Source organism: Echinops telfairi, unplaced genomic scaffold (assembly GCF_000313985.2).
Source record: "Echinops telfairi isolate 266 unplaced genomic scaffold, ASM31398v2 ScPeMD7_18;HRSCAF=68, whole genome shotgun sequence".
Taxonomy (NCBI): domain Eukaryota; kingdom Metazoa; phylum Chordata; class Mammalia; order Afrosoricida; family Tenrecidae; genus Echinops; species Echinops telfairi.
This window is the reverse complement of record NW_022103915.1, coordinates 67,616,839-67,630,887: the sequence shown is the minus strand read 5'-3', so window position 1 is coordinate 67,630,887 and position 14,049 is coordinate 67,616,839. Positions and strand designations below refer to the sequence as shown.

Sequence of the window (14,049 nt, the reverse complement as noted above, 5' to 3'; positions counted from 1 at the left end):
CCCATCATAGTTACCAACACCTAATGAAGGGCATTGTGGAATGTGCCTTGCCAATCTATTTCAGGGCCCTAAAAGAAATGGGAGGTGAGTCCTTAAAGTAACTTAAGGCAATTATTCATTAAGCCATTTCAGAATTAATTACTCTAGATCTTATTTTCCCAATAGCCCGATTACAATACAGAACTTGATTATGAATATTATCAAAATCCTGAATTCAATGAAAACATTCTGCTCGGTTACGTGGTATAGCACTCCCGTTCATGTTTCAGTAACTTGATAGCCTTTCCATAGAAATACTTCCAAAGATATATTTGATAAATCAGTTGACTGAATGGTCTCATTAGAAAATAGAATTTTAGAATTAAACATTGCAAGAGACCATGCAAGATGTCATAATCTATGCTCAACAGAGAACGATCCTACCTGACTCAGTCTTCCATCCCTACCTTGCTAGTACTTAGTAAATAATTAAAGCAAAGCGATCTCAACCAGTCTAGTAGCTGCCGCTGTCCCTGCTGCTGACAGTTCGCTCTCCAGAATGTCCCGATACCAGAATGCACGCTCCTGCTGGCTTACTGAGCTTCTTCCTATAGAAGTTCCCAAACATGATGGAAATAATGCTTTTAACCAGCCTTGCTATTTTAATTGTGGTCTACAAAAGTCGTATCGGGATCTGCTGGGAGCTGTTTAGATATTCAGGCCCAGGCCCAGATCAAAATCTGCATTTTATTATTACTCCCATGTGATTCCTATAAATACTCAAGCCTGAAAATCACTGCAGCAGGATTCCCTTGTCTCTCAGAAGTTTGCTTCTTCACTAATGTTCTGATACTTGACCAATCAACATCTAAAAAAGTTCTTATGAAGAAATACAACAAAACCCCTCCAACTGGACCAATAGACAACATCGTAACAAACAGGGAAAAAGAATGAAACTGCCAAGGATTTCATTTTAAGAGGTTCCCCAATCAGAGCTCATGAAAGCAGCAGATACAAACATTAAATGGCACTGCACTGGGCAGATCGGCTGCACAAGACTCTTCCTAGTGTTGTAGAGTGAGGATGCTACCTTTCGGATTAAGGTGCACTGGACCTACGTCATAGTATTTTCAGTCGCCTCCTATGCATGTGAAAGCTGGTCACTGAATATGGAAGACTGCAGAACTGGTGCGTCTGAGTGATGATGTGGGAGACGATGAAGGTACCATGTACTGCCAAAGAACAAACAAGTCTGGGCTGGAAGTATAGTCCGAATGCTCTTTAGAAGCAAGGTGGATACTTGCACGCACATTATCAGGAGAAACTAATCGCTGGCAAAGCACATCATTCTCGGTCAAGTAGAGGGGCCGCCCAAAAGAGGCAAACCTCCGACAAGGGGGATTGTCCATGGCTTCCACAATGGACTCAAATAATTGTGGCACAGGACTGGCAGGTGTTTGGTCTGCTATGAGATAGAACCAACTCAATCACACCTAACAATTTTTAAGTCTCCAAAGATTCTTATGAATTGAAGAAAGGAACAATTTGCTCTAACTCACTTTTTAAAAACTGAAATGGGACTTCCTTACTAAAGTGAGGTTCTTTCATCAGTAAACTCATTGCTACTACAGATAAGTACTTCCCAGATTTGCAAATCTGAGAAAAAATTCTACTCTCTATGAAAATTGTTGATTTAAGGAACTTTCCTTTTTGTCCAAGCAAACTGAATGGTCCCCGGGAAAGGTTAAATGTAGACATAGGATGCTTCTGATGAAGCAGATGAGCAAGATTTTGGCACATATCAGAAATCTCAGCAGAGACCTCCAGCACTACAGGTCACAGTCCCCCGGGAAAGAAATTCAAAGCACCTTCCCAGTGCTTTTTATCTCCTAAACACTCTGGAAATTGAAAATGGAAAATGTGCAGCTGTCTGTTAGAAAGTGGGTCCACGATGACCTGTTGAAAGTATTTTCCTAATTGGCAGACACCTGCATTTCAGGCTGCATCACTCTTAATGGCGGTGTCGGTGCGTGCTGGATGGCTTGACAGTTGTGGTAGTTATATAAGTCTGTTGTCAACTTGGGACTTACGAGTAAAGGGGTAGAGTTTAGCCTGTCAATCAGATCGCAGCTTGATGACCTCATTTGAAAGTGCTAAGGAGATAAATAGCCCACTGGAGGCGGGACACACGCTTACTCCCTTGGAGACTCTCTACTGACAGGGCTCACTTCCTGGGAGACATTGTAGCTGACAAGACACATGGAGTTAGGCTAGTGCCCTGAGCTAGAGGAGCCACATGGAGAACCCCTGTCAGTGCTGAGCTGCTTACAGTACCCACTGGCCTGTGGTCTTCCTGCATTCGCCGTCATTGCATGTGTTTTGTGAGTCTGAAGAGGACTTTATAGATTGGTATCGGACATATAGGCTAATGTCAGACTTATGGACGATCTGGACTGGGCTAGGATGTTTTCTTAATGTACAATTACTCTTCATATAAAGCTATATATAAAGTATATATACACGAGTCTCCCAGAATTTGTTTCTACCTGGACTAACACAGTAGTCACTGGTTTGTGTCTCAAATCTGTATGATTATACAAAGCAGAATAAAAAGCTTTGCCTTCAAAAAAAATAAATAAATAAAAAGCTTTGTCGTCAAAGTTTGCTCAAAGCCTATTTTGGTATGTCACCTAATCATTTTCCCCAATTCACTAATGTTGCTTTCTCTGTAAATGTGCCACTCGTAGCATTCAGCAAGTTCCCTGCGGTTGTTTTCCTTTGTCACTGACAGGGTTCTGACGAGTGATGTGGTGAGCAAATTCTGAATTGGGTTAAGAGAGGACTTACTGACCTAATGACTCCAAAATGCAACAATTTCTCTTTGCAATTAGTTGTATGTTCATGAGTAGTAGACTTATGTTCATAATATCAAGTCTTGCCCAAAATTCAGAAGAAATTTTTAGATAGCTTGATCATTTAATAACTAAGCTACTACCTTAACTGTCATCTACAAATGATTTTGAACCATCACTTAAGGCTTACACTTTAAAAAGCAGACAATTATTTTACTATTTTCAAAAGAGGAGCTGACACTCTATTTTCCTTAACTTTAGAAATGTCTATATCTTTATTAAGGCTTCTGCACCACTGCCTCTTTGCTCTGTGGAACATTTATATTCATTTTATCTTCTATTCAATTAAAGTTCTGATTTCACCATTACTTTTTTCTCCCCTCTATTTCCATTAGGCTTGCTGTCCTTATTATTTTGATTTGAAGGCTAAGTTTATTTTCCGTCCTTCCTCCCCATTGTTAACATTGACCATGTTTCCCTCCAATAACCATTTAGCCCAGCCCTCTCGTTCTGATATGCAGGGCTTTTATTGGTCAGTTTTAAAATATTTTATCATTCACATTAGATTTCTCATGAGCAACATAAACTTGGTTGGTTTCCACCCACAGTGGTGCGGCAGTCAGCAGGTAAGTTTTACCATCACCTTATTCATCCTGTCTAGAGAATGCCAGTGATTAAGTACTCCCAACCAGAAAACCAGAATAATCTTTCATTACTCTAAGACCTAAACAATTGCTATGATTATCAGTGAGCTTTAGTGATGTGTAACCTTTGATTAGAGTATTCTTATTGCCTTTGATAAGCACTTTGTTCTATACAGAATAAGCTTTGTGTTCTATAGAATTCCAAGAACTCACAAGTTTTACAGTTGCCATGACATACAGGGACTCAGCTCCATCTTTACATTTCAAAGGTAAGGTGCTAAAAAATTATTTCATTTCCTTTGGGGGACAGTTTGTGTCTTTAATATTTGTGCTATTACCTACTAAAGCAAAACTCAGAATGCAAACTTCCTATCAAATGGATTTTGACTCACAACACCCCTTGAGGAAAGGGTAGAACTGTCCCTGTGGGTTTCTGGGGCTATAAATCCTGACGGGTGTAGAAAGCCTCTTTCTCCTGCAGGGGGGCCGGTGCTTTTGAACTGCTGACCTTACGGCTGGCAGCAAAATGCATTACCCACTTGTCCACAGGGTTGTTGGTATTACCTATGTCTACGTCAAACAGTTCTGTGCTCTTTGATTTATTACACACCAAAATGGCAGCTTGGGCATGTGGGGCACATTTTTATGGATTCACATTGTGTTATTTTTCGAAGTTAAGTTTGGGAAAGAAAAAGAAGTCTCTGAAGGGGCAAGGTCTGCAGATGGGTAAGGTTTCCCAGTGCACACAATGAAAAAAATCCCTTAGCATAAGTTTCCTGTTTGAACAATAGATTCAAAATAAATCAAAAATCAATCACACAATAATCAGTACATGAAACAAATTGAAGAAACAATTCTATGTGAATACTTGGAGCATTATACTGAGAGCAAAGAAAGCAAGAGTGTGAACTTTGAAGGATAATTTTTTAAATACCAATTTTTACATATGGAATAATTTTCTAAATTTGAATGTTTACACTTGAAATGCAATTTTTTAAAACTTTAAAAATTATTTTTAAACTCTTCATTGCTTGTTTTAAGACTAAAGGAACAGTCAAAAAATAATGTTATCAGTGTTTCAATTTAGCTGTGAACTGACAGAACAAACCTCTCTCTGGGAGGAAGTGCAGTGAGTATGGTGAGACTGTTGCCGATACGTTGGCCATGTTTTCAGGAGACATCAGTCCCTAGAAAAGATGGTGCTATCATTAGTTACATGTGATTAATATTTAAATCAGTTGACCTTAAATAAAGCAGGTTAACCATATAGAGATGGGCCATCAATTGAAGTCCTTAAGAGGAAACACTGAGGATATTCCTGAGGGAGAAGGATGCTTCTCCATATTATAGACATCCTGCCCATCACTAGACCTCATTTGGACACAAGACTACAAAAAAAGTTTCCAACTGGTAGGCTCACCTATGAAATAAGAACCAGTTTCAAAGGTTCAATCATGACTAACAAACACAAGAGCGGTGTACATACTGGGAAGCAACCAAATCTCTTGCACATCAGGTAGGAAACAGCCAATGGCACTCTGCTCAAAGATGATGGCTGGCCATTAAAGCCTGCTTAAAACTGACCGACGTACGTGAGTGAGTGAGTGAGTGAGTGGGTGAGTGAGTGAGTGAGTGAGTGAGTGGGTGGGTGAGTGAGTGAGTGAGAGTGAGTGAGTGGGTGAGGTGAGAGTGAGGTGAGTGAGTGAGAGTGAGAGAGAGAGAGAGAGAGAGAGAGAGAGCGCAAGCGAGCAAGCGAAAAAATTCATCAGGTCAACTGACTCGCGGCGACTCCAAATGTTAGCGAGTAGAACTCTTCGTGTTCGTGGGTTTTCCTCGGCTGTAAAGTTTATGGACACAGATTGCCAGGCCATTCTTCCAGGGACTGCTAAGGGTTGTCCAAACCGCCAACCTTCAGGTACGAATCAAGCACTACCTTAAGGGAATATAGGGAAAGGGCTTCAAAAAGCTCATGGAGAATTCCTCATTTTTCAATTCCAAGTATAGTACTGATTCTGTTTCACTGGAGAACCAGTGAGTTATACCTCAGTAAAGCTGTTTTTAAAACAGCCTGTGCCTGGAGGCACAGTAAGTCAGTGGGTGGAGCCCACCAGCAGCTGCATGGGAGAAAAGGCCTGGCCATCTGCTCCCATAGAGGTTACAGCCTGGAAAAACCATGGGGCAGGGTACTTTGTCACATGGGGTCCCTACTGGATCAGAACTGTCTCACCAGCACCCAACAAAACATAGCTGTTATTCAGAAAACCAATAGTGCTTTAATTTGTTAATTGCCCATTTTAAATACTCCAATTTTACATTAGGCTGCTCAGACTTTTCTGAAATCAAAATAACCAGACAAGCATTGTAAAGTATATTTTATTGGTGTTTAGGCCTCGAACAATTCACCTGAAATATATGGGAACAGAGCAATTTATTAAATATAACAAACATTTTTTTAAAGTTTTTGCCTGTTTACCATCATATGATTGTGTTCATGCAAGTACAATCATCAAAACAGTCCTTCCTAGCATATATCGTAGCACCATCTCTCCTTTGCAGTGCATAATTTAATGCAAATTTCATTATCAAAACATATCTGACTTTAAATGTAAACATGGCTGCTACAAGTCAACTTTAAAAGGTAAAAGTGAATTACACTAATGAAAAAATCAAAATAGAACTGTGCATCACACATGATATAATTAAAACATTATATAATACTGTTTCAACAAGAACCTCCAACTAATGCTCTTTACATAAAGGAAACAGAAATAAGGATTGTGTAAACCCCCCAAATAGTGTTAAAATAGTGAAGGATATAGTATATGCCGAGTTTTTCAGCACATTTTTAATGCAGTTTTTGTGGTAAAAGTAGGTGCCTCGGTGGATATTCACGTCGGCTTATACTCGAGTATATACAGAAATATAAAATTTACCCCAGCAAAGAGAAGCCAAACCCATGCAGTGAAAACTAAGTTTGCTTGAGTTTACAGAGACTTTTCCACAATGCCCTCTGAACAAAAGGGCTAATTTCCTGTCTCCTTTTTGAACCGATTACATTGTTTAATCACATACAATGGGTACTTCGTGGGAATTTCACATATTGTCAGCTGTACGTTTCTTACCTTCCAAAAAACTTTTCCTCTCTAAACTGGTTCTATTTCTCCAAATGAGCAAAACATTAAATTATCTCCATGGAAACTCATATATAAAATCAAATCATCACAAAAATAAATCTGCCTTAACAGAACACTACAGGAAAAGTATACAGGTGCTGAAAATCAAAGAAAAATATTCCATAAATAGGCAAAAATGTTCACATCATTACTGTTGATTTTATTAGATTTCTAGCTAAAATTAAACAGATTTTCAAAAGGTCAGCAAGGACATTCAGTGCCACTTGAGCTTTGTCTGAAATCTACACGAGTTATGTCTCTGTAGCATCAAGCAGGCTCTATTTTCACTCTTAAACATAATTATAGACTTCAAATTTCTAAAACCAGTTTTAATATTGTGGCAAGAAAAACAAATTTGTTCTTATTGCTCTCATTAAATTATAACCTAATCTACAAACATGAACATTTTCCCTTAAAATTGTCTGAAGCCATGCTAATACAAGAGTCTAAACATCTCTCTTGGCTTCCACAGATGAAATGAAAAAGGAAAAATGATAAAATGAAGATATTATTTCATTGTCTTAAATGTCCTCAGTCTGTTTGGTAATTCAGGCAGCACTTGAAACAGCAAGTTTCTTCAGGTGATCCATAAACACTTGTAAACTAACATCGTCTGTGAGAATAGGTGCTCCAGACTCCTGGGGGAAAAGAAAATTGTTATCATCAAAACATAGGATACCTGGAGAGAAGCAATCTATGAGCAGATACATCAAATCAATATGATCATTTTAAGTAAACTAATGCCTATGCTCCAGTCAATACAATCATAAAAATAGTAAAGTTGTTAACTCGTCTTGAATGAACTGGTGCTTTTTATATTTTATATATATATATATACACACATTTAAAACAGAAATTATTTTTCAGAAGCGATCAGCAAGTTAATGACAAGAAGTTAGTTCTAAAAAAAGAGTCCTACTTCTTGTGGTTCTAGTTCTATATGACCTCTGCAGAGGAAGGAATATGAATTGTACCACCTTTTCAGATACGAATTCAGACACTTGAAAAACTCAATTATGAAAGGAGGCAAAAGCCCTGATGTTGACAAGACAGAGTCTAGAATCAGAGTGCCTGGGCTCAAATCCTGACTTTGTCACGATGTTCTCTAGAGGAAGTTACTTACCCTCTGTCTTAACGTCCTTGTTTGTAAAACAAGGACAATAGCAGGATGTACCTCGCAGGGTTGTTCTAAAGATTGTCATTGTTGTTAGGCTCCCTTGGGCTGGCTGACTGGTAAGTGACCTGATGTGTAATAGAAAAAGCCCTGCCTGCTCCTCTCCCTGCTTGGTGTTATGTTTGATCCCATTGTCGTGGCCACCTTGTCAATCCATCTCACTGCGCATCTCTCTCTTTTTCACAGAACCTCTGATTTACCAAGTGGGATACTTTTTCCCAGAGATTAAATGAGCTAAATAAAAGCAATTCAAACAATACCTGGTGCACACAGTAGGCATCCAACATATATTTTTTATTCTTATTACTTCTTTTAATAGATCTGGTATAAAGTGAACTCTGAACACTTTTCCTGATTCTACCGTCATGGCTAACACACACACTTTCCCATCTCAAGTCACCCAATCCCAGAGCTATTCCTCCTACTCAAGACAAAACGGGGATTTTCTAATTTACAGATATTTGAAATTATAAATACTCATATATTCAACTCAATTTTATCAAAATTTAATATTTGGTTGATACCAATTTACTAAATGAGCCCTTTTTCTCCTTGAAATACTTGCAAAATTAAGCAGAAGGGCCAAGCTTTTCATGGTTTAGTATATGAAGCCACATAAGCAGTGTAGCAGTGCTGCCCTCTTCAGGCTGTTCAAGGATACTATCATTAGGTATAGGACTCGACAAAAAACCTAAGACGTCAGGAGGCCACTGAACTTAGTATAGTAAAATGCTGACGACCAAGTTAACTCCCTACAATACAATAATCCAATTAGCTCAGTGCTGAAGTCATTTACATAAAGACAAAGCTCTCAAGGATACAGAGAAATGGAAATGGAAAACGAGAGCAAGTGGGATACATGACAGTGCACTGAGTGGATTGTAATGAATGAATGAGATGAAGTAAAATGTACATGAATTAAGTGGAAAACTGATCTGCTATGTAAATCTTCACCGAATTCACAATTCCTAGTCACCCAGGTTCAAACACTGAATTACCTCAACTACATACTTCTCAAAATTCCAAACCATTTAACAAGTAAAATGAATATACACATGAACCACTTAAATTGATTAATATTCTGTCACACTTGCTTTAATGTTCTTCTTACATGTTTTCCTTTTCTTTTTGAAGAAGTTTCTGCAAATTGAAGATGTTACATTTCTTTTCTAAATGCTTAGATATACCTCCTACAAGACCTATCTCTTACTTAAAGTACCCTACCAAACTCATGAAAATTTTAGAACATTGTTTTAATTACTTAATATGTAGTCTACATTCACATTTCATTAACTGCCCCTTTATAGTTGTTGTCTTCCCCACAACTCAAGACTTAATTAACATTTAACTATTAAATTATGCTGCCATGCCCTGGGTTAGTTTTTGATTTCTCCCCCCACCTTTGGTGCCAATTTCTAATTAGGTCTCAAGGAGTCTACTTTTGAAAGCTCGGCGTATTTAGCCCTCCATTTCCTTGCTTCGCCTTCTGTTCCTCTCATTTGGGTTATTTCAATAGATTCTCCGATCTACACACTGTTCCCCATTAATCTTAAATCTCAACTTCGCTACACTGCTTCAGAACCTTTAATGGCCCTTAGTAACAAATAAAAGGGCAGCTCCTTTATCCTCAACCTGGCAATCAAGATCCTCCAAAATTTGGCTGTACATTTCCAGTTAGATCTTCTACCTTCTACCATTTACCCTAAAATGCACTCCGTACTTCTGACAACCCTTTCTTCTACTTTAGAGTTCCATTCTCGGGAACCGATCACAAGGATCTACATATAACCCCCTTCCTGAGGGACAGACAACAGAAAAGTGGGTGAAGGGAGACATCGGATAGTGTAAGACATGACAAAATAATAATAATTTATAAATTATCAAGGGTTCATGAGGGAGGGGGCCGGGGAGGGAGGGAATGGAAAAATTGAGGAGCTGATATCAAGAGCTCAAGTAGAAAGAAAATGTTTTGGAAAGATGATGGCAACATACGTACAAATATGCTTGACACAATGGATGGATGTATTGTGATAAGAGTTGTATGAGCCCCCAATAAAACGATTTTAAAAAGAAAAAAAGAGTTCCATTCTCTAAGCAAGTTTCCATTTTCTTAGTAATAATCATCGTTTAAGGTAACTGTCTCTTCTTTTGGAACTCTTTTCTGATCTCCCAGCCTATCCTGCTGCCTCTTCCTCTTTTTGTTCCCGTTTTTTTTTTCACTGCGCAACCCACTTCAGTGCCTGAAGCCCACAGGGTAAAGCCAGGCAATGGTTCGGGGTGGCAGTTTGCTTTGGCCTGGGGCACTGTGAGAGGCCCATGGGATCGGACCTGCCACAAATCCAAACCCATGCACCCTCTTTTTTTTTCTAACTCTTCTAAGTCCCCATGATACTTTATATTTTTCTTAAGGCACATTTTCCATTTTGACTTATATTCTAATAATTTTAAGGATATATCTTAATATGTATTGGTATCAGCAGTTTCAAAACCACTAGTCACTCTGCAGGATAACGATGAGGCTTTCTATTTCCAAAGAGTTACAGCTGCAGAGCCCTCAGGAGCAGTTTCTGCCTGCCCTACGGGGTTGCCAGGAGTCAGAAGTAACTTGATGGCATTGAGTGTGGTGGGTTTTGAATCTCAATCCTAAGACTACATGTTCTTCAAAGGCAAGGCTGATCATTGTGTATCCTGACATAGCAACCCCCAGAGCCTACACATATCGATACTGACAAATGTTATATAGCAACATGTAAAACTTCTAGCAAACTACATATACCATGAATGATTTCCAGCTGCCCAACTATATTCCCTAACCTCTCCTGGCCTTTTATGGTTCATGGAGAGGCATGAAGCTTACACCATCACTTCCCATTTTATATTATATGCTTTATTGCTTTTTATCTCAGGGTATAGCGCTAACTTTGTAACATAAAGGAGCTCTATTACATGTCATCACCTCTTATTTTCTATGGTGCCCCCAAATACTGATCACATTTTCCACTCTTATTTTTTCATTACTTTCCAACAAAAATTATTACTAAATACATATAAAAAAAAAAACATAGCTCTTAGTGTAACAACCTACACACACATACAAACATACACACACACAGGAAGAAATAATCTTCAAGATCTGCTATTTACACATACCTGTCCCCAGGCATACATATTATTATGAGTCTGTGAAGGGTTGACTTTTGAAAGCAGGAAACGGGCCTAAAAAGCAAAGAAAAAATAACATGATCCATCAAAATTAGACTTAGTCAATATAAGTTGAATGAATACATTATCTCATCTAAAATCAATTTTCTTTAAAATGCTTTGGTGAAATATATTAGTATGATGGAATGTTTAAAAACATGAACTAAACTTTGAAACATGTATGTCACATATTTATATAATTAATGAGTGAACTCTCTTCTTTCTAAATTATACATTCATAATAAACTATTGAGTTAAAAACTCAACATATAAAAATTTTACATACAACAATTATATCAGCTAGTGTGAAATTTACTAAACGCTTAATCTGAAATGCCAGTAGACACTCAAAATCCCAAGCAGAGCAGTTCCTGGGTTATAAACAAGATCTGTTGCTGTGTCTTCAAGGTTTTTAAAGACACAGGGTACAAATTCTTCTTATTCAGCCTTACTTTTGTCCTCAATGATTTAACAGCTGCAGCAAGTGAAGATGACTATACGTAAAGAATTTGTTGCAGCAGTGGTTGGTTCAACCACTTCAAAACAATGACAAGTTTACACACAGTAAAGAGCAAACCGGAGCCGTCAGCAATACAGATTTAAGTCAGATGCTAATAATCCAGACACTTGTAATGGGGGGGTTGGGGAGTTGGGAGTATAGGGAGGACTACAATAATAAAAATAGAAACCATGAATGAATGAATGACTCCTCTTGCCATGAGACCAGAAAAGCTGGATGATGCCCTGCTGCCATTAATGATGAAAGATTCTTTAGAAGAATCCTGATCAAGAGGGGAAATGCACTACAAAATTTGAAATGCTCATGGACTCATCAACCTTCTGGAGCCATGGAAGCTGAGTGAGCCCAAAGACTACTGGTCTGAGATCTCTGTAAACCTTAGACCAAAAAGAATTGAACTAATATGTGTTGGTCAGCAGTTCAAAACCACTAGCCACTCTGTGGGAGAAAAAGTAGGCTTGCTACTCCTGTAAAAATAACCTAAAAAAAAAAATAATAACCTCTAAGGGCAGTGAATGTACAAATGTGCTTTACACAATTGATGTATGCATGGATTGTGATGAGTTGTATGAGCCCTTAATAAAATGATTTAAAAAAAAAAAGAAAGAACCTCTAAAATATTCTTGAAATGACAATAGTTTATCTTACTAGTAAAAAAATGTTTGCTTTGAGCATTATGGTCTTTTTAGAATTATCTAAATGAGATCAGATTGAAAACAACAATCTAAAGTTAAAAGGACAAAGTTCATATGAAGTGAGCAAAGCTTTAAAAACTCTAATCAATGTCACGGAAGTGTACATACAAAAAATGTTGAATTGATGAACATTTTGCTGTGTATATTTTCAACAAAATAAAAATTAAAACCATGAAAAAATGGTTTTTTTACTTAAATTACTCTGATTTTTAAACTATGGGATACTTTCATGAGATAAACTTCTCCAATATTTCACCATAACCCCACTATGGCTCACTATCATTATCATGAAGACAGTTTAACTGAAATAAAAGAGGAAATCGTCCTGTATAGTCATAAACTATTATTGTATATTGGAATAATATGCAGAAATAGCTTTTGCCATTTACTATAATACAGTTTTTTCCTACTCTGGATGTTATCAGTTGAGCACAATAGTCAAAAATACTGGCTCTGAAGCAAAACTCAAATTCAAATTCCAGCTCATCCATTTACTTTGTTTCCTTGGCCAATATTCTTATCCTAAGTCTCAATTTTATTTTTTATTAAATGAAAATAACAATAGACTTTTATGAGGATACAATTAGATAAAGTAATATATACAAATAAATGGGAACTCCAATTATAAAGTAAATTCTAGTATAATTGTTATCCTTTCCAAATAACAGCTACTGATATTTGCTACCTGGATAGAAAATGAGAGAAACTGCAAGCACTAAGCAACTGATCAATAAATTTACGGCTTTACTCTTAAAGCTATGCAACTAGCAAGTGCTGACTAACTTCTCCTGTCATTCACCTTCTTCTGTTCCTCACCTTGCCACATGAAGCAGTCAGAAAACTAGTAGGGACATCTCCATAAAATTCTGCACCACAAAAACAAACTCTACTTGCCTGGCTGCCCCCGTGTTCAGTGTCGATGTATCTTGGCATAGGAAATCTGGAGTGAAGAATCTCTTGTGCATCATCCAATGGGGCTTGCAGAAGGTGGCGAAAATTTTCATATTCAGGCATGTCCTGGTATCCTGACTTGCGCCACTGTGCTATTGTCTAATTTTAAAATAATTTAAAGAATGGTTTTTAATTTCTCGTCCCCATAAAAATCTTGAGATGACTTTTTCAAAGAAAGGAAATAATCAGAAAACAAACTATAATTTTTTTCTTAACATTCAAAACTATGAGTATTAATTTCCACAGAAAAAAACATTTTAGTAGATTAAGCAAATTAAGGATAATTCTACTTTGAATGACAAAAATAATACTTGGGAAAAATTAAACCATGTTTATCAAAGTACTATTAACTAAAAGCTTTTTAACTAAATTTAAGGTAAATGAGATAGGGAAGTTTGATACAGAAGACTTTTCACAGACTTCAAAATTGATCATTGGAAAACAAATAACAAAATTGATGATTGTGACAGGTTTTATGCCGACTTAACTGTATGACTGTATGCCAACATAATGTAAGCAACTCCAAAACAAACAAACAAAAACATATTGGTGACAACGAGAGGGGTCAGAGCAGAGACCCAAAACCCATCTGTAGACAATACAACTTCCTTTCACAGAAGACTCACAAGGAAGCGATGAGTCAACCAGGGCGCAGTACAGCACCGGTGAAACACACAACATTCCTCTGGTTCTTTGAGGCTTCTTCACCTCCGCTATCATGATCCCAGTCCTGCCTTTCAGTTCTGGGCAGACTGGAGCATGTACACTGGTACAGATAAGAGCTCATGACACATGGAATCCAGATGAGATAAACCCCTCAGGAACAGAATTAGGACTAGTGATATCAGGAGGGTAAGGAG

At 37.6% G+C, this 14,049-nt stretch overlaps 1 protein-coding gene and 1 non-coding gene across 2 annotated transcripts in view; both read right to left on the bottom strand.

Moving 5' to 3' along the window:
- Positions 1-5,832: 5,832 nt before the first annotated feature.
- SEC23A (SEC23 homolog A, COPII coat complex component) overlaps positions 5,833-14,049 on the bottom strand; it is a 58,168-nt gene continuing 49,951 nt past the window's right edge. Inside the window, exons 18-20 of the mRNA XM_004698545.2 lie at positions 13,133-13,288; positions 10,973-11,038; positions 5,833-7,286 (exon numbers count right to left, since the gene is read on the bottom strand). Of these exons, the coding sequence (XP_004698602.1) occupies positions 7,197-7,286; positions 10,973-11,038; positions 13,133-13,288 (312 nt within the window). The 3' untranslated portion in view covers positions 5,833-7,196. The remainder of the gene's footprint in view (positions 7,287-10,972; positions 11,039-13,132; positions 13,289-14,049) is intronic.
- LOC115868878 lies at positions 10,040-10,173 on the bottom strand. Its single transcript, XR_004045840.1, has one exon. It is a non-coding gene; the product is annotated as a small nucleolar RNA SNORA42/SNORA80 family (small nucleolar RNA).